The sequence below is a fragment of the Patiria miniata genome, unplaced genomic scaffold (genome assembly GCF_015706575.1).
Source record: "Patiria miniata isolate m_02_andy unplaced genomic scaffold, ASM1570657v1 HiC_scaffold_18, whole genome shotgun sequence".
NCBI classification, from domain to species: Eukaryota; Metazoa; Echinodermata; class Asteroidea; order Valvatida; family Asterinidae; genus Patiria; species Patiria miniata.
The window spans coordinates 14,728,083-14,754,518 of record NW_024037056.1 but is presented as its reverse complement, the minus strand read 5'-3'; the positions used below and the strand labels follow the sequence as shown (position 1 = coordinate 14,754,518).

General features: G+C 41.6%; 1 protein-coding gene across 3 annotated transcripts in view; it reads right to left on the bottom strand.

Moving 5' to 3' along the window:
- Positions 1 to 26,436, bottom strand: part of LOC119724809 — a 69,696-nt gene that overhangs the window by 39,112 nt on the left and 4,148 nt on the right. For 2 of the 3 annotated variants that reach the window (XM_038196031.1, XM_038196032.1), the window contains exons 3-22: positions 25,267 to 25,554; positions 24,224 to 24,505; positions 16,466 to 16,762; positions 13,702 to 13,953; positions 12,030 to 12,287; positions 10,837 to 11,067; positions 10,160 to 10,408; positions 9,497 to 9,751; positions 8,338 to 8,583; positions 7,894 to 8,139; positions 6,910 to 7,158; positions 6,101 to 6,346; positions 5,669 to 5,908; positions 4,996 to 5,238; positions 4,214 to 4,456; positions 3,692 to 3,931; positions 2,785 to 3,027; positions 2,421 to 2,660; positions 1,224 to 1,472; positions 357 to 602 (exon numbers count right to left, since the gene is read on the bottom strand). In XM_038196031.1, the coding sequence (XP_038051959.1) occupies positions 357 to 602; positions 1,224 to 1,472; positions 2,421 to 2,660; positions 2,785 to 3,027; positions 3,692 to 3,931; positions 4,214 to 4,456; positions 4,996 to 5,238; positions 5,669 to 5,908; positions 6,101 to 6,346; positions 6,910 to 7,158; positions 7,894 to 8,139; positions 8,338 to 8,583; positions 9,497 to 9,751; positions 10,160 to 10,408; positions 10,837 to 11,067; positions 12,030 to 12,287; positions 13,702 to 13,953; positions 16,466 to 16,762; positions 24,224 to 24,505; positions 25,267 to 25,554 (5,043 nt within the window). Of the gene's footprint in view, positions 1 to 356; positions 603 to 1,223; positions 1,473 to 2,420; positions 2,661 to 2,784; positions 3,028 to 3,691; positions 3,932 to 4,213; positions 4,457 to 4,995; positions 5,239 to 5,668; positions 5,909 to 6,100; positions 6,347 to 6,909; positions 7,159 to 7,893; positions 8,140 to 8,337; positions 8,584 to 9,496; positions 9,752 to 10,159; positions 10,409 to 10,836; positions 11,068 to 12,029; positions 12,288 to 13,701; positions 13,954 to 16,465; positions 16,763 to 21,173; positions 21,487 to 24,223; positions 24,506 to 25,266; positions 25,555 to 26,436 lie in introns of those variants that run through there. The other variant, XM_038196033.1, reaches the window with a different exon arrangement.

The following is a 26,436-nucleotide window of genomic DNA, read 5'->3' as shown; positions in this document are numbered from 1 at the left end:
ATCATGGTATTCCAAGTTCTGGGTGATATTTTCATAAAATATGAACCTTTCTCTCTGCCTTAAAAACAAAAACTCACGATAACACTTGCATTTTGCATGTGAAAACAAGATGCCAGAATGACTACCTAAAACCTTTCATTTTAGCCCCAAACCAGTTGTTGCTTTACAAAAAAAAAACATTTAACCACATTCTATCTCACTGACACACCTCTCAAATATAAGGTCTTGATGTCCCCTTTCATTAAATACCAAATTTGAGGTTATAATGCTTGTGGTTCTGAAGATTTAAAAAAAAAAATTCAGCTTTTCTGCCCTGTCCAGTTTGCGTGGAATAGCCCAGATGTTTCCATACATACCTACAACAGTGACGACAAACTCGCAGCTGTCGTTTAAACGGCTTGGATCACGGACAGTGAATCGCACTGTGGTGTTTCCAACTGTGTACAGATGTCCCGGATTAGGCTGCTGGTCCAGCGTATACATGTCATTCTCAATGACCACCGGTGTGTCCAAGGTCAGATTAATGCCATTTTGGGTAGACATGGCACCAGTAAATGCTGTGATGTCCTCCGAACAATTGACAAGAACTGGGGCTTGGGTATCTGCAAGCAACATGAAAGGTTCAAATATTCGTTATTGGTATTTCTTTTTTTATTATCATGGCAATAGAAAAACAAACACCACCACTTGAATATTCTGAACCAAATTTGGGTATTCTTAATTTCTTCCAGTGATATTCAACAAGTATTTGTCTGAGAGACCTTGAGTTCTAGTCGAGTACTTTTCCAGGTACTTTGTTTATTACCAAGTATTGAGCCCTTTGTTATGAACAGTGCGAGTGCGCCTAGCGTAAATCAAGTCAGTGCTGGGGGAAAATATAAACTTGGGACTTTGGATACATAAAAATACTTGGTAATTAAACGTTTGGGTCAGAAGTACCCTAAAGGTACTCGAAAAGTACTTGGCGAGTACTTTCCAAATGCTTTTCGTCTTAAAAGCTTACTTCGTACAAGATTCTGATTGTCCAAGGCCTTTAATTCATTTTGGTAAGTAAGTAAGGTCCAATGTCTACATTATGCGGTTTTTCCATACCAAAATGTCCTAATATCTGGTAGTTAAGCTAGTACTCAGGAAGTACTCGACAACAACTCCTGCTTAAATAAAGACAAAGGCAGCTCCCTGCTCCAACTGAAAATGACAAAAATGTGAAATTGTTGACTGACCTTCAACAGTCACAGTGAAATTGCAGCTAGCTCTGTTACCAGCTAGATCATATGCCGTGTAGCGAACCTTCATGGGTCCGATGTAGAACAGCGAACCATTAGGGTGTGATAAGTCCAACCTTGTCACACCCACATTGTCGGTGATGACAGGTGCCGGCCAGGTGACGACGGTGGAATTGGAATCAACCTCCGCTGGCAGGACCGTGTCGTTAGGACAGGTAACTACCATTGGAGACTCATAATCGCTGGCTGTAAAATAAACAAAAAGTGGCATTTTGACACCTTGTGAAGCGGACTTGAGTAAAAGGATTGAAGCCTGGTGCAAACCTTTCCGATTCAACGGAGAGTCCCATCACCAGTGCGGTTAGAACCCAATGTTACCCATATACACGCCCAATTCTGTTTTTTTATCTGTCACATGATGATCAGTCACATGATGATCAGTCACATGATGATCAGTCACATGATGATCAGTCACATGATGATCAGTCACATGATGATCAGTCACATGATGATCAGTCACATCATGATCAGTCACATCATGATCAGTCACATCATGATCAGTCACATCATGACTAGTCACAAATACAAAATGAAAGCTGTTATACATTTTGAATCATGTGATTTCATTCGTGAATCTGATTGGTTAACAGAAATATCACGATGGTGAAATCAGAGCGCTGCCTCGCTTTCCAGTGACATCGGATGCAGTGAAACCGGATGCCAAAAAAATTCAAACCTGTTTGATTTCATCCTGTTGCCCTTTTCAGCATACACCTCTGTACGATGGCCCAAGGATCTGGAGAGGCATTAACTTCAGAAAGGTGCGCAACGGGCTTCAGTGGACAGAACCAGCCCAAAAATTGTTGATAACCTTCATTTTCCACACCACTACCATTTTCAGTTAACAAAATTTCATATTCATGAAAAACTTTGTCTCGATGCCTGGTAAAAAAATGTCTAGGTAGCGAGACAAGAAATGTTTGAGCAGAGCAACAGCCAAAACTTCAGATCGTTCTAAATTTAAATGATGTACATTTTGAGCAATAAACAAACTTGTTTTCTAGTAACATATGCTTGCTGGGCGTGAAGGTGTAGCCCACTGACTGAGTGAGTGAGTGAGTCACAGTGTATAATAATATCCTAAACCGTTTCATGTTGACAATGGGCTGTACCTCTGTACAAGTTTCAACTTACAGTACACAGTAACGGTGAAGTTACAGCTGACTGAATTGCCATCAGCATCCTCTGCCGTGTACGTGACGACGTAGGTACCGTTCATGAAAGCATCTCCAGGGCTGTAATCCGAGGTCAAATTGACAGATCCACTGTTGTCCATAGCCAAGGGATGTGTCCAGTTGACGGTGACATTCATGCCAGGATCAGCGAAGGCTTCCTGGTTGTCAGGACAACGGCCTAGTTGCGGTGGCGTCACATCTGCGAGAGCAGAAAATGTGTTCATCAACACAACTCAATAAAACCACAGTTCAGCAGAAGAACTTGCTTTCTAAAAACAGAGTTTTTTTCATTCTCTCTTAATTTTGATCCTGAAATGCCTTACCTTGAACGGTGATCGTGAATAAGCAACGGTCGTTGTTTCCTGCTTCGTCGAAACACGCAATAGTGACCGACGTATCACCAATGGGATACATGTCGTTGTTAAACTTAGAGTTTGTCACAGTGACAGCCCCAGTGTTGTCAGTGCAGGTAGGCGTAGAGAACATGTAGACGGCCAAGGCTGCCGAGTCAGTGGCGTTAATGGTGACATCTACAGGGCAGTTTGTGATGTTGGGCATTTCATTGTCTGTACAAAGATAAAAAAGAATTTGCAGCAGCTTGAGATCAGCACAATCTGGTCTCCAAATTCACAGCTACCCATTTATACTCCTGGTTGGAGAGAGGCAATTGTAGTAAAGTATCTTCCCCAAGAACACAAGCATCTTGTTCCCTGCCAGGGTTCGACCCCCGTGCCACGCACACGGCATGCAAGTCGAAAATCGTCACCATTGGCCCACAGCGCTTCTTTGAAGTTCTATCAAAATCTAAGATGGAGCTCATTCAAATTGTCGTTAAAATTAATGATGTCTACTCACTTTGATCAAGTTTTGTTACGTAATTTATCTTGCATCTCGATATTAACTGGTGTTTGACTGATTCAAGAATTTATACCGTTGCTTTGTGGTTCTGGTTCATGACTCGTGATCAGAGGGTCAGGGGTTTGAATCCTGCCGCTGGCCAAACGTGAAACTTGTGACAGTTTTGGATGTGTTCAGTCGTTTCAAGCCAAGGAAACCGGAGATTAATGCCAGCATTTCGTACTTTTACAAACACGCCATCATTATAATAAAAAGGGGAACTACAGGCTGGATTTGAACTCCCTATCTGCAGTTTTACCAATATGGCATACCACACAACGGCATTCCAATCCTTTCAATATTCAGACTGATTCAAGTCGGTCTAAGAATTACCTTCCACGATTACGTCAAAGTCGCAGGTTGCGTTCAATCCAGCTGCGTCGTACACGATGTACGTCACACCCGTTGGACCTAGGGGCAAAGTATCTCCCGGTTGATGGGAGGAGCTGTTCATCGTCACGTTAACATTATCCGTAGCTTCAGGGAACATCCATGACTGAGTGGATGTGGCTAGCCCAGTGTCTGTTTCTATGGTAACATCCATACAGCTGGCGATCACTGGAGCTTCAACATCTGCCCCAAAATGTCAAAAATGTCAAATTTGTCAAAAAATGAAGGAAAAAAAAACAATTCTGAAAATACGGCTAACAATGAACAAGGGAAAAGGTATCCATGCGTCATAAGTCATAATTGTAAGTTGTGAAATTCTTAAATTCTATAATCCAATGCTGAAAACATGTACGTCAAATAATTTAAATCAACAAAATTCAAAATACAAATTTCAAAGATCTTGTCGCCTCCCAGATGTCGAGAAATAATGCATATTCCTTCAATTTTACTCTGAATTCTTTTTACCTTCTACAGTGACAACAAATGAGCAGATGGCCGTATTTCCAGATGTGTCAGTAGCTGTGTAGGTCACCGTGCTATTTCCCAAATCAAACACATCGCCTGGATTGTGCGTGCTGATGACATCATCGATTCCGACATTGTCCGCAAAGGTAGGTTCTTGCCAGTAGACAACGGACGTGGATATCGCAGGATCTGTGCCGTTGACCACATGACCTGGACAAGTAGTAACCGTCGGATCTTCGTCATCTATAAGAAAAAGAATGTCAAACAGGTCAAAGTGAGAGGAATCTTAAGCAAACAGATCTTAAAATAATGGGCAACAAATAAAATGTGAACATTTGTCAGCATCTCACCAATGTATTTAGACACCCTGGCTTTACGTTTCTCAATCATATATTGAAGGTTGAAAACAAATCCCCGCACACAGTTCCGATTTTTGAACCATGCTATACAACACCCTCCAAAACAAGTCACAAATTGTCTTAAGGCAACGAGGCTTCAAATCGCTCCCATCATTGCACGTACATGACATAATGGAATCCACCACTGACTCACTGGTTGACATTCATGGACTTGCTACACATGGCTTTTATCACAATAGCAGTACAGGAAGCTAGGCAAAACCAATCGGATACGCCTAGCACTGCTTCAGGCCATTAGGCCCAAGTCCATCATACTTCATCAATAGTTGGTCATATGCCAGGCCTTCTGGACCAAAATAGGGGATGGATTTTGATGGAGTTGTGGTGGTTAGGGTTAAAGATCAAACTAAATGGTCCAGTTACCTATAACTTCGACGATAAATACGCATTCATTCGTGTTTCCTGCCTCATCTGCGACGGTGTAAGTTACGGTGGTGTTGCCAAACAGAAACACATCGCCTGGACTGTGGCTCTGATTGCTGACCACAATTCCAACGTTGTCATCCAACAATGGTTCAGACCAGTGGACGGCGCTGGAGTTCTGACCTGGTGCGGTGGTGTTGACTGCATCGGCTGGGCAATTCATGATGACCGGCGCCTCGTTGTCTAGGTAACAGGATAAAAAACAAATACAAGTTCTTGTACCAGCTTTCAATTTGGGTTGATATGTAAGTCCAGCTACACACAAGATCTTTCATTTCCGGTTCACTGACTCAGTCGTAGGTCTTTACAAACTCAGTCAAGACACTCATTGAAATTAGGTATACTATATCTGCAAGCTAGCTTGAATGCTTGATCCCGATTGGTTGATCCATGGCAACCACATTGTGGTATTATACCAATACTGCATGCTACATATCGCGCTGATCAAACAAATTCTATTATTGTTTATATTCTATAAATATAATATACTACAAAAAAAACAGCATCTAACCCACATTTTGACATTTTTATTTCAAATTCATGTATATTCACTTTCAGATTAAATAAATTTGACCAACAGATTGAAATACACAACTAGCATTTAATAGCTTACCCACAACTTGAACAACAAAGGTACAACTGGCTTCATTCCCTGCCTCGTCTGTGAAGTTGTAAGTTACGGAAGTATTTCCCAACGGAAACACATCACCAGAACTATGTGAGCTTTCATTGCCAATGACTCCGACGTTGTCAGAAACCATAGGCTCCGGCCAGAAGACAAGGGAAGAATTTTGGTTGTCGGTAGTGTTAGCGACAATGAGACTAAGACACATCAACTGTGGAGGCTCATCATCTGGAAACAAAGAATGAAAAAGGGCAAGATCAAATCGTTGCACTTTTGTCAGAAAACATCAGGCGACTATATGCAGGAATCAAATCAGCCAACCTTGCGGAGTTTCAACCCGAGAGCAATTTAAAAAAAAAAGAATTGAAGAAACAAAAAATCTTCTTTTTGTATCGTTATCAATCTTTATCTGTACCTTACCTTCAACCGTAACAACAAAGGAGCAGTTCATGTTAACATTTCCAGCGTCGTCTATGGCCGTGTAAGTAACGGTCGTGTTGCCTACTGGAAACACATCGCCCGGCACATGAGAGCTGCTGCTGTTGGTAACGCCAACGTTATCGGTGATGACTGGTTCCTGCCAGTAAACGACGGAAGAGCTCACCCTGAAATCCGTCGTGTTGACAACCTCCATCGGACAACCCATCACAGTCGGAGCTTCAAGATCTAACCAAACAAATTAATTACAAAGAAAATTACTTCAACTTATAAACCCTAACCCCTTGGGTATTTTTACTTAAAAGTATCCAAAATCCGCCAAAATCCATCAATTTTAAATGTTGGTGGACAGTGAGTCCATCAGAATCCACAATAGCCGGGAGTAAATCTGTTGAGATCCTGAATCCATCAAAGTCCCCAACTGCTCAATATGCAGGTATCCTGAATCCATCAAAATCCTGCAGTACCGCTAGGCTTCATGTCCTGAATCCATCAAAATCACCAAACTTTTTCAATATGGAGGTATCCTGATTCTGACGAAATCCTCCAAAACAGGGGTGTGGATTTTGATGGATTCAGGTACGTTAGGATTCGTACAATTTGCTCCAATATTTTCCCCAAATTATCCTTCCTGTTGGTAAGTCAATATTCACAGCAAATGTAGAATCCTACGGACAAGTTTCGAACCCTCATTGGTTTCTATACCACCTGAGTACGCTTGTGGATTTTTTCCTGCTACCTTTTGGACAACAATGAGTATACAGTGTTTATAAATATGTCCTATCACTCACCAACGACCGTGACGAGAAACGAGCATCGGCCAACATTGCCTGCCGCATCCTCTGCAGTAAGGTCAACGCCGGTCTCGCCCACAGGGAAAACACTGCCTTCCATGTGGCTGCTGGTCATGTTAACGACACCAACATTATCAGTGACGTTAATCCCTGGCCAATTGACAGTGGTATAGTTATCGCCTGGCATACCAGGATTTGTGGCAATCGTGATATTCTCACAGCCTGAAAAGACGGGCGACTCTTCATCTGGGGGGGGGGGGGGGAGAAACAAGATCAATCAGGGAAATCTCTGGCACTTGCAACCAAAAATGTTGTTAAACAGACTGATGTACAATTAAAGTTCAAGACATGAATTTTGTTAAACGACCGCGTTCATCTCGCCGATCTATTTGCCAAAAACTTGCTAGCTTCTGGAAAACATCGTCACATGCTTCCCAACTCAAACTCACTAAATGGAATCTCAGAAACTCCAACCACTTTAGCATGCCTCCTATCAGCACTCAGAGATGTAAACAATCTCCTGTCCCCTCTATGATTAGATCAATTAATTCTCAGTAGTTGTGGTTTTTAGGTGTTCATATAATTCGAGCGATTTACAAAGCAGTGCGCCACCAAGAGTTTGCCGTGGAGAGTCCATTTTTCAATTTACGGTCGACAAAACACGGCCGATTTGAATGAGTGTCAGTAGACAACTTGAGCTCATTTGTTACAGATTGTTACGAATTGTTTCTCCTATTTCATTTGGTTTTCATTACATATTTTTTTACCTGTGATGACAGTCTCTGTTATAGTTTTTTTGTTCAAGCTTTACTGTTTACACATATATTGCTTAGTAATCATTGTAAATATGAACTTTCACTGTAAAGCAAATATATTTAGTCTCTGGACTTTTTCTTTGCTCACCATTTTTTAACAATAAAACTGAAATGAATGAATGAATGAATGAACGAAAAAACGAAACATGGACCATCTCAGATTTACCTGTAACTGTAACCAGAAAGGTGCAAACGGCCTCATTTCCGGAGGCGTCTGTGGCCGTGTTTAGCACGGTCGTGTTCCCCACGATGAAAAGTGAGCCTGACCTGTGCGACATGACCACAGACTCAATTCGGTCGTTGTCGTCAAAGTCAATTGCCGTCACAAACTTCACATAGGACATATTACTGCCTGGATTAGTTGATACAGCTGTGTCATTTGGACATGACAATACCTCAGGAGGCTCCAAGTCTGAAATAAAACAAATTCAAAACATTCAAAACCTGAAGCTGTAAAACCATGGGGGTATCACACATGTCTAACCAATAGATACTTTGACTTCACCGCAATGGTGTGGAGCATTTGCTTTTTACGACTTATGTTTTTGTTTAAACAACAAAATCGTTCAATAATCTTAGGTCACATTTCCAATGTTGTGAGTGTGCTCACCCAAGACACGCAGCTCAAATTCACAAATGGCCATGTTGCCTGCTGGATCTATCGCTGTGTAGCGGATGGTGATGTTTCCTATGGGCAGGGAACCGTTATTCTCGCGAGTTGAATTAAACGAGACCAGCTCGACATTATCCGTTGCCATTGGTTCGGTCCAGTTGTAGGCTGCTGTATTCAGACCTGGTTCGGTGGTCAGGTTGTACACGGACTCTGGACAGTCGGTAATCACTGGATCCTCTTCGTCTGGTAAGAACAACAAAATTCACCAGAGATGTGTCAATCTTTACAATCAACAATTTTATAATTTTTTTCTAATAGAACAAAGGCATTGACTGCAGTGGAGTATGAACCTGCAACCTCCAGGTTACTGTTCGGTGCTCTACCAACTGAGCTGTCTAGCCCTGTCCATGATTTTATTCAAATTCTGAACAATGAATATAACTGTTAACCAATTGATTTGACCTGAAATATATAATCAAAAACATGTATTAAAGCGGGTCTGATGTTTAAGAAGGGCTTGATAATGTGGCGTCACAGGTACAAAGCTAAAAAGCCCAATTCAGTTGCATGTTTCAAACCAAATATTGATTCAAAGTTATCTGATAGTAGTATGTGAACAAGAGCGGCGCTTTTTTTACCAATCTCCAGAGCCCAGTGGATGCGAAACACGGCGTGACCGTACAGGCTCACGCCGATATAACGCAAATTGAAGTACGCACAACTTATTTTATTTTGAATGTGCACAAAGCCATAGCGTCTTCGCGTGAGCGTCAGGCGTCGTCAGCAATGCGTTCAAATGTCTCTCCCAGTGGTCTCCCCCAACTCTCACCGTCTTACCGTTGAGGGGGTACTTGTGCAGAGAGCCAATCATTCATAAAAAAAACCAGCACAAAACTTCAGGCTGGGTGAGTCCAATATTTGTACGCAAAAGAGTCATAATCACCCCTATTTGAATCAATGGATCGATCCATTAGACCCCGACCACTGCAACGTTGGTTGAAATCAGAGCCCTGATTGGTCACAATCACCACGGGGTGTGGCTCAGTGGAGTAGTCTTTGGTGCAATCCCCAAACTGCACTGAATCCCACCATAATGACTGTAGAAGCGTAGCCATGTATCAAATCCACTAAAAAAAAAAAAAGCAACCCAACTTACCCTTCACGATGATTAGGATCACACACGGATCAGCGTTACCACCAGCTGCATCTACGGCAGTATACTTGACACTCATTTGACCATACGGTAGAAGAACTGGAAGCATTAGATTAGGGTTGGCCTGTGGTACAATCATTTCTAAGGAATTATCCTGGACGATTGGCGTGGCATAATTCACAAGTGCCATGTCACGTCCTGGATCAAGTACGAACTCCACGGTTTCTGGACAAGTGATGAATTCAGGAATACCAACATCTGCAAAAATGGAAAGAGCCACAAAACGTGAAAGAAACACAAGCTTATTCATATGACAGCTCTGTGTTTAAGACCATCATTCAAAACAGTCTGTGTGACGGACTTGTTTATCTACTAGTTAAGTTTTTGTTTCAGGTTTGCATGGTCAGAGAGAATAAGGTAGGGGCAGTGGTTACTGTCCTCGCCTTCCACGGGGTTCGATTCCTGCCCTGGTCCACATGTGGATTCAGTTTTCTGTCCCTACCTGATTCTGTTCAGAATATATTATAATATTGACATTGAGTCCCTTCTTTTCTTTTCTTTTCTTTACTTTTCCCTTAATATTTCTTTCTCTTTGTCTCTTTTATTTGAATTTTGGGTGGGCCGACGATATACCCCCCCCTATTCCCCCTGCTACTACCTACTCACCTGTAACAGATACAGTGAAGTTACAAACAGCACTATTGTTGGAAGTGTCTGTGAACGTATACGTCACTTCTGTATCACTCCCTGCAAGGAAGGAATCTCCTGGGTAATGAGTCGACGTCACGTTGATCTCGCTAGGGGAATCGCAGTTATCAGTGGCGTTTGGAGGAGCCCAGGAAACATTGTAATACATCTCTGCCGTTGCATCCATAATGTTCATAGGGCAGTTAGCAATCACTGGGGGCTCAACGTCTATCCCAAGATAAAACAAGAAGAGATGTGTTTATATACCAACCTAAATGCCTGGCCACCGGGGCCCAATTTCACGGCGCTGCTAAGCACACAAATTTGCTAAGCACAAAAAAAACTCTGGCTTATAAAAGCAGGTTTCCAGCCAAAACTCCATTTTCATGATTTTCATGCTAAGCAAACAATAGCTAAATACTAATCACAAGCAATATACATCATATGGAGTTTTGGCTGGTAGCCTTTAAAAGCCCGAATTATTTTTCTTTTTTTTGTATAATTATAAACTTTTGATATTTTCTTCTAATACCAACATTTGACATTGTATTTTATTTTTTATGTGGTAAAGCCTGGGTCCTGTGCATCGAACAGGCATAGCTGTAGTGTTTTTTTGTTGGTTCCAAACAATTAAATCAATTGCACCTGTTACATACCATTAACGGACACAGTGAAGCTGCACATTGCAGTGTTGCCTGTTGCATCAGTAGCATTGCAACTGACGATGGCTTCACCGAAATCGAAAACAGTACCATTCATAGTGTCACAAACCACCGTGACATCGTCTTCATCCTCCACAGTAATCACATAATTCACTGTAGCATTTTTCATCCCAGGCATCGCATCAACGCTTACATCCTGACACGTGATATTTGGGGGTGCATCATCTGTTAAAAAAATGGTGACAAACAATGAATACATTATGACTTGATGAATGCAAATAAATCCTTTTTATTCCATGCAATTCAAAGGTTACATGCTCTGACTAGTAAATTGTACAAATAATGAATGTTTTTGAGTGCAATGCATGGTAAGAACAATGTCATAAGGTGACTTCAATCTGAGACTGAGACCAAGAGCCAGAGGATCACGTCTTGGCACAAAACTGAGAAAGAAACTTGGAGGTCTAAGCCCGAGACTGGGAGCCCTTAGTCCGGAAAGGAAACTGAGACCCGTAGGCCAGAAATCAAGACAAAGACCAAGACTCAAGATGTTTGTGAGTGAGACATTTATCAGGATGTCTGAGATGAACCATGGGGACTTCCTGTGCATATTACATAAAATACTGCAAGTGAAACTTGCGCGATCCCCCTGGCATGCCAGCAGTATTTACACAGTCAGTAAGTAAACACACTTTTCAGGGTACCTACCTACAATCAACAATGACCTCATTTGACCCCTAGAGGACCTTTGACCTCAAATGTCTCAAGTCATCTTAAATCCTCCTACCCAAAGCTTATAGTCATCAAGTTTGGTTGAGATTGAAGTCTGACTTTTCAAATAACATCACTAAACAGGATAAAAAAGTACCGGTAACGTGTACTGAATTATTAAGGCCAGTTCGCACTTTCACATGACTAAAAGGATGAAAACGCATGCTTGCAGTTCAACTGTTGCTTAATTGCTCCCAACACAAAATGTTCTGATGGTTTTGAATTTGAATTTCTAGACTTAAAACATTACAATAGATACATGGCCACGAGAGACAGAGACCAAGACCAGAAACCAAGACCAGCTATTGCTACAGACCTACAAGTACTCCCACGCAACTCACATCCGGGCAGAAGGGGAGGGGCATTGGTGAATAAGTGAGAAGAATAAAAGAGAAGTGTGTAGGCCTCCAACTTACCAATTACCGTCACGTTAAATGCGCACTCATCCATGTTGCCTTGTGCATCAATGGCCGTACAATTTACTGGATTTGTACCTGGTGGAAACTCTTGACTGATCGGGATAGCAATTGTCATGCCTGTCAATACATCTATGCACACAGGGGTGATGTTCCCGTCGACAAAATCAAAGGCAGAAACATTCAGAAACAACTCAGCTGCTCTGGTTGCATTCACAACTTGGTCGGATGGACACATGAGAATTGGATCTTCATTATCTACACACACACACAAACAAACAAAAATCACCCTCCATTCATGAACGAAAGAGCAAGACAGAATTAATAGAATGGTGTCATAGATAATTATATACTGGATGGCTTTGGGGGATATATAAGAATATATTGCATGAGCTACAACAATAATGCACGAGTCGAAGACAAATGCAATATTGTCATAGCGAGTGCAACATATTCTGTAATATAACCGACATACAGATCCTTGTCATTTGATTGGTGGAACTCACATCACATGACATTCGTTATCTACTCCCATTCACGCAGGGTCTCAAAAAGTCCCATTCGCCCATGGGGAATGGGAAATACTATCCAACAGTTAGGATCATTCTTGTTCAGTGACGCGGTATTTGTGTGCAAATGCATGCTGGTGTGCGCATTCAGCGTTGCGCGTATTGTTCTTAAGAGCCAGCGTTACAGCGTTTTGTTCAAACATTTTCATGAAGAGGTGGTTTGGAAGAGGGAAATACATTTTCCTCAAATTTTGTGTTGAAATAAAAGTTCAAATGCATCAAATGACAAGGATCCATGTGTCAGTTATATAAAACAAATATTGAGTGGCTTTAAATTGTGAAATGGGAGGAATATCGCTCGATAAAATCTGGACTTTTCCAGTTCACTCACCTTTGCCTCGTGAAAAGGAAAAGTCCAGATTTTACCTTGCGATAAAATCACATACGTAAAAATGTAACCGTTTAACATTTTCTTGTTTTTCTCCGTATGCATTCCTAAGGAACCAATCAGTGATTGCGAAATGGGGAGTGCACAAACATATGCAGTTGATCAAGCGTCACTTAGTACATGTTCAATGCAGTGATGCCCCGCACGAGTGCGCATACCACCAGTATCGAATGGGAAGCCAGCGTTTCATAAAATGGCTGTGCCCCATTGCTGCAAATTCTCCAAGACGTTACTGCGAGAAATAAAAAAACAACTGAACAAGGGTGCTCTTAATGCAACCATCACCACTGATCAGTCGTCTTCAGCCAAGACGTACCATGATTTTTAACATGTACATGTGAGTGTCGTTGTATGCGACAACACATGAACTAGCAATCAATGTAAAAACCTTTGAATTTACAAGTGACTGTCAATTGCAGCACAGATCTAGTAACAATGCACTTGTTTTCATTTGCAAAGAATGTTGTGTCTGACACCACTTTTTCATCTCAATGGAGGTCAGTCATTGCAAAAATGTTGAAAAGACATGAATCTGGAACTGAGAAACGTTTCCAATTTTGTTAGACAATATTCACAACAAAACAAGTGGCATCTGGGTACGACAGTCATTCCTGCTGTAGGGAAGCCTATAAGTGCCATTCAAAGTATAATGTATATAACTTTAAATGGCACTAATGGGCTTTCATATCATAAGTAGTGTCATGAGTGCACTGACCTGTTACAGTAACATTAAATTCACATTCAGTAGCAGCTTCGTTGCCCGCTGCATCGAATCCACGGATGTTAACTGTCGTCACTCCCACACCAAATGCAGCTGGAGACTGATGGGATGCTGACAGGCTTGTCCCGTAGTCAACATTATCAGTGATTGTAGGTAGTGTCCAGTTGACAGTTGCAGTATTATTACCAAGGTCCGTGTCGAACTGTAGATTTGCAGGACAGTTCTGTAAGCTAGGAGGCTCAGGATCTATGGAGAAATAAATACAGTACCAACAGTTATAGGCCGACAAGCATTGATAAAATGAGATCTCAAAATGAAAGATTTAGTTGGGCAGTGGATATTTAGCTTGATCTGCCTTAGCTTAGCCCGGACCTCACTTAAGCTACAAATACTACCGAGTAGTAACCTGTAGATGTAGTGCATTTCTTTCCATACAACTGTACACAACACATGTAGATTTTTCCAAGTTCGTTTTTACGAAATATATTTTTTCCAAGTTCGTTTTTACGAGATAGTCCAGTCAGTACAGCAGGGCGACACAGGATATCTGAATATACAGCAAATGAAACTTTGCTTCGTTCCCACGTGCCTCAGGGGCCTGTACACGTGGGCTAGGCCTAGGATCGATCCAGAACTCGCATGTCTGATGAACGCCATTTAACGCGCACGTGACACTTTGCACACAAGAAAATCCCGTAAAAACGAACTTGGAAAAAATATATCTCGTAAAAACGAACTTGGAAAAAATATATCTCGTTAAAACGAACTTTGGAAAAATATATACTTGATGTACAGGGCTTTCGTACATTCCGATTTTTAAGCCGAATCGCCGCGAAAAGCAATTCGTGAGCCCGGGAATGGTGTGACCCTCGCATAAATGGACCGATCCAGTAAGCACCGCCCCATGGTATTCTGACCAATCACAGCCGTGATTTATGTCCGACATGCGTGCACAAAAGTCCGACATGCGTGCACGCGCGAATGATGCGCGCGGCAGGGAAATGCAGGGTGGCATTGGAGAGGAGCACGTGTTAAAGGGAATATACATCATTTGCTTTAGCTGTAATTTTCAGAAATGGATGGAATTGGGGGGTTGGAAATATAAAGCATTATAGTTACACTGACTTTTTGGAGGTTTTGAGTTCGAAAGTGCTATAAAAACCAAGAAAAACGATCATTTTCCTGTAGTCTGGTCCCCTGACTCCATATAAGAAGAAACAGAGCAGTTTACATACATTGGGGAATTGTAAGGTCAGAGAACCAGTCTAGCTGGCTCGTACCCGTTCATAGGTTTGTAATCGATTGCAAACAAGTGCAATGGTCAATTGGGGCCAGTATTTGAAAAAAAAGCCAGTTGTTTCCAACGCTGATCGGCCGATCAGCGTTGGAAATTGATACAAAAATACCACTTTTCTTGAAAATGACAGTATACCAGGTGCCATAGTTTTACAGGATGCTTTAGACTGTCATTTACCAACATCCTATTAAGGTATTTCGCAAAAACTTGGTAGTTTTATTTTTCGATGTTTGCAAATGTTGTATATTCCCTTTAATTTGCCCACGTGCGCAGTGGGAGGAGCTTACTGGATCGGTCCATTACGCGCGCGTGGACCGAACTCAAGTCCACTGACTTGAGTTTTACTTCGTGGTGACTTCGACCCTCTTTACTGTTTCCTGTTGAGAAGGTGTTCAGGGTCGAGATCGACTCACAGGCAAGGGAGGGGCCATTTTGACAGCTCTGAGACATTTTTATCGAAAAAAAAGGTTTCTTAACGTGAATAGTTCAAGGAATGCATGTAGAGTTGGCTGATCACCTATCGAAAATTCCCATAGTTAATTCGTTGGCGTGATTGTTTATATACTTGTTGGATATGGAAAGATTTATCATTTTGAAGATTTAATTTAAACATTATTTCCCGAAATTCTTGTACCCCCTGTACATGTACTTAAAGGGAAAATACAACATTTGCAAACATCAAAAAATAAAACTACCAAATCATTTTGAAATACCTTGCTGGACTGTTTGTGAATGACAGTGTAAAGCATCCTGTAAAATCATGGCACCTGGTATACTGTCATTTTCAAGTAAAGTGCTATTTTTGTACGCTGATCGGCCGATCAGCGTTGGAAAAAAACTGGCTTTTTTCAAATACTGGCCCCAGTTGACCATCGCACTTGTTTGCAATCGATTACACACCTATGAACGGGTACAAGCCAGCTAGACTGGTTGCCTGACCTTACAATTCCCCAATATATGTAAACTGCTCTGTTTCTTCTTAAATGGAGTCAGGGAACCAGACTACAGGAAAATGATTGTTTTTCTTGGTTTTTATAGCATTTTCGAACCCAAAACCTGAAAAAGTCAGTGTAACTATATTTGCTATATATTTCCAACCCCCAATTCCATCCATTTCTGAAAATTACAGCAAAAGCAAATGATGTATATTCCCTTTAACATATTCTCAATTTATAATTTTTTCGAGGGTGGGCGGGGGAAAATGTAGCCAACCCCAACCCAATTTTTGGGACCCACTTTTTGGGAGACCAAATTTTTTTGGGCCCCCCCCCCCCAAAAAAAAAATTGTGTTCTGGTGCATTTTCAAGGAATGCATTAAAAAAAAAAAACTAAGGCCCTATATTAAAAAAAACCAAAAATTACATTGCATGAGCCCTTTTAAGAAATAAGATTCACCCTTCAAAGAATACCGTGAGAGTTATAGTTGAGCAATGGATAGTATTGGTAAAAAATAAAACCTACCCGTCACAGTTACTTGGAATGTGCAAGAGTCCTGCGTTTGCGTTGAATTCTCATATGCCGTGCATGTGATGTTGTTGACGCCATACTCATACTGAGGTGATCCTGATAGAGTTATATTACTACCGTCGTTGATGGTACACGATATGTTGGTAACCACAGTGACCACTGAAGAGCCATCTTCTAAATCGTGCGTGGCAACAGGTTCAGACGGTTCCAGGACGATTGTAGATGAGAAACTCTGCCCATTATCTGTGTTGCCTGTTGCCGGTTGTGGACACCAAATCGTGACAGTGGGAGCTGTGAAATGTAGGAGGAAATCAAACCAAAACTGCATTATTTCTGGTGCTCTTGGTTTTTGTTGGAGTGCATTGCTCTCATTCTGAGACTAGTCAAAGTTTGGCGCGTATTTTGGAAACATGTTTGACTGTTATCTTTTGGGACGGTCATGATTGATCCATAAGGTTATTAAAGGGGCACTAGGTCCTTAAATCCCCGAATATTTCATGTTTTTGGATTGTTTACTTAGCCTATTTTAAACATCTGGCTGAAAGGAAACCAACCTAATGTCTTACTGTTCCCGAGAAAAGACGAAAAAAAAACCCCGCTTGTTTACATCGGACACGACGGAGTGCGAATACGTTTTTCGTGTCGTTCTCTGTGTAAAATGTACACGTTGTGTTTCTCGGGAACAGCGGTGACCAATCCCCAATGCAAAAAAAAATGGTTTCTTCAAAAGGCGAACACTTAACGAATGAAATCACAACTAACCACTAAAAGGAAAAAAACAGTCTGACTTTCATAGGAGTCCGGTTTTCATATTACACCGGCATTAATTGCCGAGTTCGGGCTGTCGGTTCTTGACACAGGTGTGTTCTCGCGCTCGAACGGCGGGAACATGACCCACGAATACTGCACTCGAAAATGGATACGTACCACCTACTTCTAGAATGAAAAGGCACTTCTAACGAGAGGTATATCTTCTAATTCTAGAAGTACGCACCACCTATCCGTCAGGGTGTTGAGGAACAATATTCCTGCGTCAAGAACTAGACCTCCCTAACTCGGCCAATGTCCCACTGCACCATACAGTCGATTCTCGTTTATTATATCGGAATTTTGTGTGGAATGCCGGCCTCATTCATCGTGCACATAAACACAGCCGGGACCAAGGCTTTATGTTTGCATAAGGCCAAAAAAAAGATCGGTCTCTGGTCAGACCGAACATAGGACCGAAGTTCCTGAATTGATGCGGCGACGCGTTTTTTTTTTTTTTCAAGCTTCAATTGTACAGACAAGGTGGGTACTATTTTGCTTTTTGTGTCCTCATTATACATTGGTGTCCTCCATCATTTGCCTTGGTGCCCTTTATCATTTGCCTTGGTGCAATTTCCCCATTCCGTGTTGCTCCTTGGTACAAACATTTGAGGAGGTGCGGCAATAGAGGGCGCTGTTGTAGCTTCCGTGTTAATTTGAAGAAAGAAAAAAAGGTTGAAGCCCATGATTAAAATCGACGCGCGCGCTGACCAGAGACCGAGTATTTTTTTTTTAACCTACCAGAATTTAATTTGTATTAACCGTGTAATCCTCCTACTGTATTAACAGTCACAAACAGTCAAACATTTTCATAATCCCCTCTCATGCACTGCCTTAAAATAACAGTCAGAACATATTTCAAGCTGCACTCAGCATTCAAACACCGTTTGAAATTCTAAAACACGGTTGAAATCGATTCAGTATACATGTATAGCTTCAATTTTTCAACTCGCCATAAAACCTTAAGTTAAAACCCTCGGAGGAAGGTTGAGCGCTAAACCACAACGAGTTCATCTTCTAAATTTATTAGAAGACAAACTTTGTATAAAACGATGTACGAACGGTTAAGCTAGTAAAACGCTCCCTGGTTCAAGACAGCATTAAATCATTTCAAACCATTTCAAACGAAGTCCGTTTTAAATTCGTCATTTCTCATCGAGTTAACGGAAAAATTCCAAACTGGGCCACCACTCATATTCCCTAATATGACCTGTAGTGTACCCAAAGTTGTAACTGATATGAAGAAACACCATTTAAAGAGTGCAAAACTTCTTAATTAATAATCTAACTTTTTCTGTCATTGCCCATAGACTTTGTGCAGGAGGTCTGAGTGGTGGTCCAGTATGTAATTTTTTCTTGGACTCCTTTTCATATTATTGGTTAATCCCTCGCACATGACAGGTCACTTTCCCATATATGATCCTAAAAATAGCATCTTATCGTACCTACGCATGCGCAATACTACGTCCCAAGAGTTAATATTCATGGAGTCGGATATTCACGCTACACCGGCACTGGAGCGCGTGTTGAAGTGTTAACTTTTGCGCTTCTGGAAAGATGTAAACTAGAGGTTTTGCGATTTTGTGTGTGATTTTGTGTGAGATACCGACTTATAGTATTTCCGACTTGTGTCAAGTCTACTCGCCGAGGTGGAGTTGTGTGATTGTCATCATGTTTACCGCGGCGTGTCGTATAGACCCTACATCAGTTACACCAGGAGTCCCCCAGGGCACCGTACTATAGGCCCTTTGATGGAAAGATTTCCATATACGAAGTACACTCAACACCCTGTGTACAAACCCTATGAGATTGGACTGAAAAATTCTAAGTGTTTTCTAAGAGAATGCTTGTTTTTTCTCACTGCTCAAATTGACTTTGATGACATGAGATTGCTATCTGGGGGCTTGTTAGTCAATACAGAGGAAAATGAGTGAACTTCGTATATGGAAATCTTTCCGAAATGGAGAAGGATTTGTCATGGTTCCTTCACATCAATCAAATAGCAAGCAGAGCTAATAGAACCCTTGGTTTTGTGAGACGTAACCTCTCCAGATGTGATCCAACAGTTCGAGAAGCAGCCTAAAAAACACTGATTCGACCACAGTTAGAATATGCAGCCACAGTTTGGGATTCCCATCAGTCAAACCACATCAACAAACTGGAAAAATTACAGCGGCAAGCAGCAAGATTCGTAACAGGTGACTACAAAAGAACATCAAGTGTCACAGACATGCTGCAAAATCTTCAATGGCCAATCCTCCAACATCGCAGAAAAGTCAGCAGGCTCACGATGCTTTATCGCTCCATCCATAAAGAAATTGCCGTTGACATCCCTTATTACATCACCCCAGCAGAACGACCACAAAGAAATAGACATAATCAGTGCTACGCTTCCTTGCAATGGCGCACGCAAGCGTACCACAAAAGTTTCTTCCCAAAGACGATTGTACTGGAACGAGCTCCCTGATGAACGTATCCATCAAACATCATCATCCCAATTTAAGATAGCCCTAGGAAAACATCTTACATCACAACCTTAATTTCACGCTTGCACGGCACCGGCGTGTGAAGTCAAACTGGATGATGCCTAGAGGCGATATCCAGTCAACTTTCTGAGATTCTGAGAGGCAGATGTGATACCGGTTCGTCTGTCTTTACATTGCACAATTTTTTTAGGTCATTAAATCGGTATGATACCCTCCCGAGTATTTACAAATAATCCCATTACCTTCGGCTAACAGTGAACAACTTGTGCTAAAAAGCAAAAAGAAATCATCAAAAGTTAAAAAATGAAAAGGAACCAAATAGGATGGTGCAAGAAAGGATGAGGCGAGTGGCTGAGATGGGAGGGCGGTGGTTGGATGAGAATGGGAGTCGGATTGAGGTAGACGTGGCGAGGACAGTGAGACATATCAAGGCGTCCAGTGTAAATTTGAGTTCACTGAAATACTGTTGCCGAAAGTAACCCCAAAGCCTGTCTCGAACGTTGCAACCTGACGCTAATTTTTCCTTCATGTATATGTATCATCTCATTAAAAGTCAGTCATTGCAAAGTTGTTGAAAAGACATGAATCTAAGACTCGGAAACATTTCCATATTTGTTAGGAAGGGGGGTCAATCAACTCGACTGTTCAGACAACTCGACTCGGGACAGCTCTACCGTTGGCGTTGGGACAACATGACCGTACGTGCTCTAAATGGAGCTGTCTCGAGTCGAGCTGTCTGGAGTCGAGTTGTCTCAACGGTCGAGTTGTCTGACATTCGTTTAGGAAATACTTCAAAAGTTTTCTTGACTCTCCTTGTTATGTACACAACTTAAAGAATTTGTGTCTGGATTTTTCATTCTTTCTGTAGTACCATATTCATAATGTCGTCATCGATTAAAAATTAGCCCCATAAATGTGGCCTATTTACTGGACTGCCCCCGTAAACATAGGCCACACATCCACATGTACAAAAATCGTGTCGACTTTGCCAAATTTTGATTTTCACATTTAGGCTTAGTTTGTAGGATTTTTTTGCTTTAGAAGCATACTCACCCTCTTTATAGGCTAATCAGAAAGTGCTGCCTTTTTCAGATGTATATTTTTTGTGAAATTTCATGTTGAAATTTTGATACGCAAACGTGTAAAAATTAATTTGGAAATTTCTTGAAAAATATACATCTGAAAAAGGCAGCACTTTCTGATTAGCCTATAAAGAGGGTGAGTATGCTTCTAAAGCAAAAAAAACCTACAAACTAAGCCTAAATGTGAAAATCAAAATTTGGCAAAGTCGACACGATTTTTGTACATGTGGATGTGTGGCCTATGTTTACGGAGGCAGTCCAGTAAATAGGCCACATTTATGGGGCTAATTAAAAATATGACTCAAAACTAAAAGTATTAATACTTACAAATTGGCGCGATCACTGAAGGAATGAACACGAGGAATCCCAAGGCAAATAGATGTTTGGCCCAAGGCCCAGCCATGTTGACGTGACTTCCACAGAAAACCTCGGAAGATTTGCTGTATAACTCCAGACAAAACGGCAGGAAAAGGAAAGAGAACACACAACCCGGGAAAAATCTCTTCCCCGCCCGTTGGACTGACTCGTGCTCGCTTGGTTGCGATCCGGCACTAAAACGGAGCTGGAGCTGGGCTTGGGCGTTGTCTCTCGCACACAGCGTGCCCCAGATCTTCAAACCATTCATTCCAACAAAAGCACACAGACAGTATCTCCCTTATTTGTCCACCCGGAAACTTTTGTCCACCACTCCGCTTACATAACCGCCATTGAGTTTCGTTAATCAAGTATGCAGCATTTTGCTACCAGTGTGTGCCTTAGACGATTGTAAGCGCGCCATTTCCAACCAGTGTTGTTAACGATCAATCTGGCTTCCATAATCTCGGGAAGAATACGAATAAAGGCAGACAATTTCTGAAGGTATCCTCGATTGAAATGCTAATCATCAACTAAGGCTTAGGGGCCTTTTGAAAACCAGATTGGAGTATAATAGAGGAAAAAGGTTTGGCCCTTCCACATGTCCCCCTTCAAGCCAAGGACCTGAGCAAACCGAATTATGCAAGAAGTTAATAGGTTGTTTATTGTCCCACAGTTTTCGATTTTCTAACCTCGTCAGCGATCACTGTAAAAAATCGTCGTATATTTAAGTTGATTTGATTTCATTTATATCACGACTGCAACCGACTTCAAGATCATTATTTATATGCCTGTAGTTTCACTTTCATTAGTCCTATACTGGCTGAAATGTTCTTACATGAGGAAGTTTAAGACTATAATTATCATGCTGCGGCCATCTTGAGTTTGGTCTTATTCAAGTCAACGTAACCAAAGCGAGGCTGGAAGGGAAAATAGTTTGGTTCCTTTTTGCACAAAAACATCATCATTCTGCATTCACTACTTTTATTGGATACAGGGAGCACGACTGAAAAGGCGGCAGCATGATAAAGGTCTATAGCTAAACACTTTCATTGAATTAATGCATTCCTGATCCTGTCCTTTTATGTGACATCATGGCCAGCATTAATGTCTTCATTTGTATCCGGCTCCAACCTTTTAAACATATACATTGTACTTCCAAAAAAATCCAGGAAGAATTGTTTAGAGTGAGGAAAAATAATATTCCTAACCCTCAAGGATAGACGAAATTTAAACATCGAATAAAAGGTTAGTCATTTTTCTTCCTCAGACCATCAGACCCTATACATGTATAGTTTACAGGTCTGTAGGCTATGCACAACACGATCTTTAAATTGTCAACCTTTTGCCGGAACCATAAAAAAGATCCAATTTGGTGGTGTCTGTGAGGAACATGGTTGAGGGGTGAGGGAGGAAGGTCTTCTGTACCCCTCCGTGGTACTGACTCTTTCGATCCAGGACACAATTCAACCCAGCCCCGTCCTCATTCATTTCTGACACCGGCAAAAAGATTGAATGGGCTTGCATCACGCCACGGAAGCGTGCACATCATTGTGCGAGCTCCCTTCCTATAGTACGCCAAGGCCAGGCGGCAGCGTTGGCTTCAGAAAAAGTGTCATCACACCCATCCTACCCTATTGGGTGATTATCCAGATCAACCATTTTGAATCAACCTACGAATAAACACCGAGGTTAGCTTTTGTACTGAAGCCAAAAACCACGCTTTATGTTTGTCCTCTGGTCCGACTTTTTTTTTGTTTAGCCATAAGGCGCCCCCCAAAGAAAGTCTCCGGTTTCTGGAATGCGCGCGCGTCGCCGTAGCCATGCGCGTCGGCAAAATTTAAAAAAAAATCAATGTAAGATGATGTCTTAAAACCGCCAAACTCACTGGTTGGACTGGAATCCTGCTGCTGCACAATTTTAACGTGTTTTAAATGGGGTTACGATCGAGTATTAGCTTTATGTGGCCTCTCTGGGCTCCCATACATTTTGCACTAAATTTAGTCGGGCACCATTTGCAGTCATCAGCCAACATTTGACGGGGAAAAAAAGTTTAAAAACCCCCCCAAAAAACAATTAAACTAGCGCCTTGACCAAGGCTAATATTTTTTGAGAAGAAGCAATCTATGCATATTCGATAAACAACAGCATGCACATGTACATGTACATGTATTAATACTAGCCAACTATGGGAGCGACTGATTGGACAATAGCCCGTCACGTGACTTACGCGCTCTTCCCAATGCTTTACGGATACGGTTTAGGTGTTGCACATAGTAAACACAAACAATTATTCCGATTAAAGTTTCATTAATGTTATTTTCTGCCGTTTAAGGAAAACAAAACTAACTAACCACATTTGTTACTAAACAATTGTGAAAAACTCGGAATCCTCTCTAAACCTGTATGAGATTCTTGAGCTTAAAAAACTTGACTTTCAATGGCAAATGAAAAGGAATATACAAAGGATCATAATCATTAACATGATTCATGTACAACGTACGCGTTTCGTGCTTGTTTCGCCCCCCCCCCCCCAAAAAAAAATATATATATATGTGCACCTCTTGTAAGTGAACCACGAATGTGACAACTGCAAGAAATTTAAACTGTACATGCCGCTCCGTTCACAATATACAAGTACCCCCTCACCGGCAAAGAGAGTACAGTTGGGGGTGACCGAACGTACGACGCCATCTTACTGACTGCAATTCATTTGCTTACTGACTGCAATTCATTTGCTGCGAAGCGTCACACACAAGGAACAGTGCGCGTCAACCAGCGAAATGTCCCACCCACAAGACGTCGTTGCTATGTAAAACGGCGCCCTCTTTTGGTATCGCACGGAGCTCATATGGACTGAACTATGCATGGATAGTTTGACAGGTGTTTTGATTAAAATAGACAGTTTGAAAGACTAGACTCATACCGACACCGGTGGTCTACATTAACCAATGCGACCCCTGTATTATAAGCAGTATAGCGGTCTTTGGAAATGACATGCTAGAGCAAGAAAAACCGCCTACCTGGTACAACGTAGATCTGTACAGTGCAGTTATCCTCGTTCCCAGCTGCGTCAGAAGCCACATAGAACCACGTATAAGGGCTCGCACTGAGAGAGAAGTTGTACAATGATCCGGGGGTGTAGGGGCCTTGAATAGCCCCTGTATCGTAGATCATAACATCGTAACTTCCAGAGTTGTCCGAAGCATTGTAGTTGGTAGGGAATGGCCGGTACGCAAACAACTCGTCGCGCTCTACGTAGACTGTGGCATTGGATGGACACACGATGGACGGAGGATCCTGGTCTGTGCACAAATGGTGAAAGAATAGAACAGAACATTAAAAAAAAATCATATCCAATAAAATACCCACCACTTGCGCAACTTACAGCCACATTACCACATTGTAGTAAGAAAAGTTAAGAGTTTTACGAAATGTTATATTATATAGGCCTAGATAGCATTTACATAAGGTGATGAAATGCTCATTGGGCATGTGTAGTGAATATTGTTTTTGTTTGGTTTGATATTAGCATCAATGTCAATTGGGACCCTTCATGCATGAATAAACAAACATTTTAAACGCAACAGATCAGCGATATATAATGACGTCACGTTAAAAGTCATGCGCACCTCCAGTAGGAGCTTGGTGGCTTTCGTCGACTCCCTATACCTGGCTCCAATAGGAAATCACACGCGTCTACAAAGCGTGATGTCATCACGTTCTGAGGTTAGTAGTTATTATATCTAGACCATGTGACCTGTGACGTCACACCAAAGGCCACCGACAGGAAACCCAAACATTTAAGTATCTTTTGCACGTGAAGTTGTCCACATTAATCAGTCACCACTTTTACACAATTACATTTTTGAGAAACACATGAAGAGCATAAGAGCCTCTGAAAGAAGGAACATTAATAATAACGTGACCACAACATCTAATCTGTACATTCAATTAATGTAACATGGTATATTAGTAAAAGATGTTCTCATTCTAATTGCCACCACCCAGCCCCCCCCCCCCGTAAAATCTGATGAATTGGGGGGATTGAAAAATGTAACCGCACCTGTGCATGTATAGTTAACACGGAGGTACTTTCCAGTTCCACCGCACGGATCACCACCGAAGTTAGCGTTACTTGCAGTGAATGTGCAATTTGACATTCCTTGGCATAAGCTCTGGACAGAGCTGAGTGAGACATCTGCATCACCGCAGGGAATCAGGGACCCAGCCGGGCAAATATCATCATCCACCCCCATTCCAATCCGTCCGTATAGTGCAGATAACACATCGATAGTATTAACCTCGTCACAACCGAGTGATACCTGGCTATTTTCGCACTGCTCCGTGATTCCTAAAATAAAAAGTTAAAGAAAGATGAATTGTTTGGGTTGGTCTGAACCTGCAAACTCTAGAATAATATAGCGGCGTATGTTGGCTGAGCTTTCGAGCCGTACGTTGTCGGTTCCCCATTTCGCTTTATTGGAGGGCCTAGTTCCAAAAAAATGATGACTTTTAATTCAGGTCGCCGAATTTGTCTACAGTTGGGGTTAAAAAGCGTGTTTTTTTTCCTGAAATAAAATATCAAGATTTTGTGAATTATTTTGTGGCGTATCGTTTACTGAGTAAAGGGTGTATTGGGAGAATACGTGCCATTATGAGAGGGGGGGCACCTGGGGCAGACCGCTGCCCCCCCCCCCCCCCCCGTAGCTGCTCCACTGTCAGAATGATATATTACAAAGTAGGCTTTAGTGCGTGGCCCATTTGAATCGCACGTGGTGTATGGGCAGCCATGGGGCAAAGTGAACTATACATACAATAATGCAAATAACACAATTGATTGATTTCCACAACATACAGACAACTCGGCGAAAATAGACAACTCTTCACGCATAATTGTACAACTTTACTTTTTTCGTAAATATTTATGAATTCTTGACATTTATTTGAAACAAAACATGTAAATCCTAAATGACATCTTGGTCTTCTATTAACGTTCAGTTTTCACCCGATCGCCACTAAAAAAAAATAGTAAATGTTCATCATTTTACGAGTACACCGAGTTGCGCTAGTAGGCATGTATTTTAGATTTTCGGAAGTGAGAGGTCAAATGTTGGCACGATTTTCCTCATTCACGTCAGGCGATGTATCAGTTTCCATAAATTGAGATGATAGCAACAATTTTAAAAAGGCCTTTTCCGAGGGTGAGTTTCTTAAGAAATCAATGTACCAAAAA